Raw genomic sequence first — 4,030 nt, forward strand, 5'->3', positions numbered from 1 at the left:
TCAACACTTTCAGATATTCCCAGTTAAAAAGCATATGGAAATATCTTCATTTTGCGACTCTGTTGTTGTTGTTAGGTGCCATCGAGTCGGTACCGACTCATAGCGACCCTATGCACAGCAGAATGAAACACTGCCCAATCCTGGGCCAACCTCACTACAGTTGCCACACTTGAGTCCATCAGTGCTGCCACTTGACCAATCCATCATGTTGGGGGTCTTCTTCTTTTTCTCTGGCCCTCCCCCTTACCAAACATGATATCCTTCTCCAGCAACTTGTCCATCCTGACAATGTGTCCTAAGTATAAGAGACGAAGTTTGGCCATCTTGGTCTCCAAGGAGCACTCTGGCTGCACTTCTTCCAAAACAAATCTATTGGTTCTTTTGTCAGCCCATGGCGCTTTCAATATTCTTCTCCAACACCATAAGTCAAATGCATCAATTCTTGTACGGTCTTCCATATTCACTATCCAGCTTTCGCATGCATATGAGGTGATTGAAAATACCATGACTTGAGACTCTGTAGGTGCCAATTATCTATGAAAAAAAAGAGAAAGAAAACTGATTGTGCCAAGTCATTTTCAACTCCTAGAGACCCTAGAGGACAGAGTAGGTTTCCGAGTACAGTAGCAGACTGCCATATTTTTCTCCAGCAGTGGCTTCTGAGTTGAACCTGCTGACCTTTCAACTAACAACCAAGCACTTAACCACCAGGATTCCTCCAATTATCTATACTTGACATAAATCAGTAACGTAGCGTTACTTCCAAGCACATAACATTTGTTTGTCTGTGTGTGGATGGATGGATGGCAGACACTGTTTTAACTGTGTATTAGGAGTCCTGGTATGGTGCTACGGGTTAATGCACTGCACTTCAAGGTCGGTTTGAACCACAGGTTGGCAGTTCAAGCTCAGCACCTCCTCAGAAACCCTATACAGGGTTGCTATGAGTCAAAAACTACTTAATGGCACGTAACAACAGCAACAAATCTGGTATTAACTTAAAAATTTTTTTTTTTTTTTGTATTAGCTAAATTTTTAAAGTGAGGTGACCAAATCACAAAGGGGTAAATAAGTTGCTGAGAGTCTGAGTCCAGACTTGAAGACAAGCAATTCTACTCCAGAGTCCATTCCCTAAGCCACTACATTAAATAGGAACCTATTTGCTAATGAGTTACCACATAACTGAAAAGTTTAACTGTTGAAGAAGTAGAATGCAAGTAATAAATGAGACAGTTCGGTAGTGTCGTTTCTTATCAAAGGATAGCTTAAATGTTCCATAGTTATAGTCAGGATCTGATGTAGCGCTGTGGGTAAATGTATTGGACTGCGAAGTTGCTTTGAACCACAAGATCGGCGATTCAAGCTCACCAGACGCTCCTAGGAAATCCTTTACAGTGTCGCTAAGGGTTGGAACTGACTCGATAGTACATACACAAAAAAAGTCAGGACCAGGTTTCTATTTCTAGAATTTTAAGCCTTTGAATCTGGTTAACTATTATCTGCCAGAAATACTTCTGTTTCTTAGTACCCCAGATACTAACTTTGGTAAAAGTTATATAAATAATTATTGCTGTTGAAATATATACAGAAAAATGTGCAAAGTTTCTTCATGTACAGTTCACTGACATTGATTACCTTCTCACCCTCCTTTTCCAATTTATTCCTTTCCCATTAACATAAACTCACTGTCCCCTAAGTTTTCTGAGTTGTTGCTGTCAATTTGATCCATATAAATAGATCTTAAAAGAGCATAATGCTCAGACAGATCTTCCTTACTAGTTTAACTATTTGGTTTTAAGAAAACATAAGGGATATTTTTGGTTCAAGGGTTAAAGATTATCTTAGGGCATTAGTTTCAGGGGTTCGTCTAGCCCCCTGACTCTGGAAGGACTGGATTCTCTGTGAATAAAAAATTGTGGTTTTTTTCCCCCTTCTAATAGGATTCTTCTATAGAATCTTTGATAAAAAGTTTTGTAAGATATTGTGGTCTCATGACAGAGAAGATAGTTTTGGTCATGGAGGCAATTCATCATGTACTCCTATTCTTGTCTTTCTTCCTCTGTTACTCTAAGTGAATAGAAACCAATTGTTGTGCTTTAAATGGCTGTTTGCCAGCTTTTAAGACCCGAGGCACTACACAACAAATTAGGAAGTGGAATACAAGCACAAAACATGTTATTAGGCCAGTTAACTGGGATATCTCTTGAAGTCATGACGCTTAACCTCGAAACAAAGAAGCCAAATCTCCATGAGGTATTTGGTTATACATACTCGGCCTCCGTAGTTTTTTTGGTCATCTTTGTAAATGTATCTATCACACAATTTGTGTTTATTTTTAATAAATTATATGATTAAAAAATTATTTCGCTCCTATACTTTAGATGGAGAGGAGAAAACTTATGGTGGCTGTGAAGGCCCAGATGCCATGTATGTCAAATTGATATCTTCTGATGGTCATGAATTTATTGTAAAAAGAGAACATGCACTAACATCAGGAACAATAAAAGCCATGTTGAGTGGCCCAGGTAGGTACATTTCTTTATTTTATATTCATAGATACTCACTTTTAATGTTTGAATATGTTTTTAACTTGAATTCAATAACTCATATCATTAAAAGGAAGAGACAATAACTGTTCTACGGTTACTGCATAATTATGTGACATTGGAATATATTGTTTCAGTCTTCAATTATTTGTCCTATAATTTTCAGTAAGACAGAATTTATTTACTTGTTTATTTATTGCTTCCCTTCAGTAGTTTTCATGGTCAACTCATTATCCACAGAAGGACTCTGATTGGTGATCATTCAAAAAGAAAAGTCATACTCATTCCCCATCCTCTTAATCTTAAGTCTTACACTCCTGGCAACTACTGCTTTCCTTTTTGTCACTGAATCATAATATTTGGCCTATTATGTCTGGCTTCTTTCATTTAGCATAATGTTGAGGCTCATCCACTTTGTAACCATGTATCAATACTTGATTCCATTTTATAGCTAAGTAATATTACAATGTGTTAAGTAATAGCACAGTTTATTTATCCATTCACTTGTTGATGAACATTTGAGTGGTTTCCATCTTTGGCTGTTGTGAATTGCACTTCTGTGAACAGTCATACACAAGTATTTACTTGAATACTTGTTTTTATTTCATTTGCGTGTATAGCATAGGAGTTGTGGTTGCTAGGTGCAAAGGGTGGTGGGATTGGGGACTAGCTGATGAATGGGTATGGAGCTTTTTTGGATGGGCTAATGAAACAGGATGTTGGACAACATCTTGAATGTATTCAGTGTCTAATTATGCTTTAAGGTGGCTAATACTACATTATATGAAAATAACTTCAGTAAAAAAGAAACCAATGTCTGCTATGTCAAGGCCTTCTTAATAAGTGCCTATTGGTAATCTTTCATTTATCCAAGAAAGGAAGCTTTAATTTTTGGCAAAATCAAATTTTACCTCATTTGTGTGACTTATTTAAGTCGGCAGTTCAGACTCACCAGTCTCTCTCTAGAAGCGCTGTATGGGGTTGCTATGAGTTGAAACTGGCCCTATAGCACTTACCAACAACAACATTGAATAAAAGGATTTGATATCATAAATATAATTTTTTTGTTGTTTTATTGTGAATTATGTGATAGTTTACATGGGAGAACATTAGCTTTACATTCATCCTGTTGTATATCTTTACATTGCCGTGATTACAATCCCCTCCTTGCATACATCATCAAACAACCATAGGGTATACCCCGCACACCTGCCCCCTGGTCATTAGCACACAGCCCCTCTCCCTCTCTCTCTCTGGGTCTAGAGTCCCCAGCTGCTCCATCTCCATGTCATCGTCTCTTCTGTATCCATCTCTGGCATCACCGTTTCTCTGGGGTAGGGTCCCATATTCCGCTATTCTCCTTTGATATATGGTCCCAGCGACCTCTGCTTTTGAGCTGCAAAGTCAACCACTCCCCTCTTTTTGCTACAAAACGTCTACCTTTACATTTCCAACCCTCACAGTCAGTCCTGATAGCAATTATT

The 4,030-nt window shown here is 38.1% G+C and overlaps 1 protein-coding gene across 1 annotated transcript in view; it reads left to right on the forward strand.

The window, feature by feature from the left end:
* The window catches only part of TCEB1 (transcription elongation factor B (SIII), polypeptide 1 (15kDa, elongin C)), a 20,225-nt gene that overhangs the window by 10,751 nt on the left and 5,444 nt on the right, over positions 1–4,030 (forward strand). The window contains exon 2 of the mRNA XM_006860007.1: positions 2,382–2,525. Coding sequence (XP_006860069.1) covers positions 2,382–2,525 — 144 coding nt within the window. The remainder of the gene's footprint in view (positions 1–2,381; positions 2,526–4,030) is intronic.

The sequence above is a fragment of the Chrysochloris asiatica genome, unplaced genomic scaffold (genome assembly GCF_000296735.1).
Source record: "Chrysochloris asiatica unplaced genomic scaffold, ChrAsi1.0 scaffold00036, whole genome shotgun sequence".
Classification (NCBI taxonomy): Eukaryota; Metazoa; Chordata; class Mammalia; order Afrosoricida; family Chrysochloridae; genus Chrysochloris; species Chrysochloris asiatica.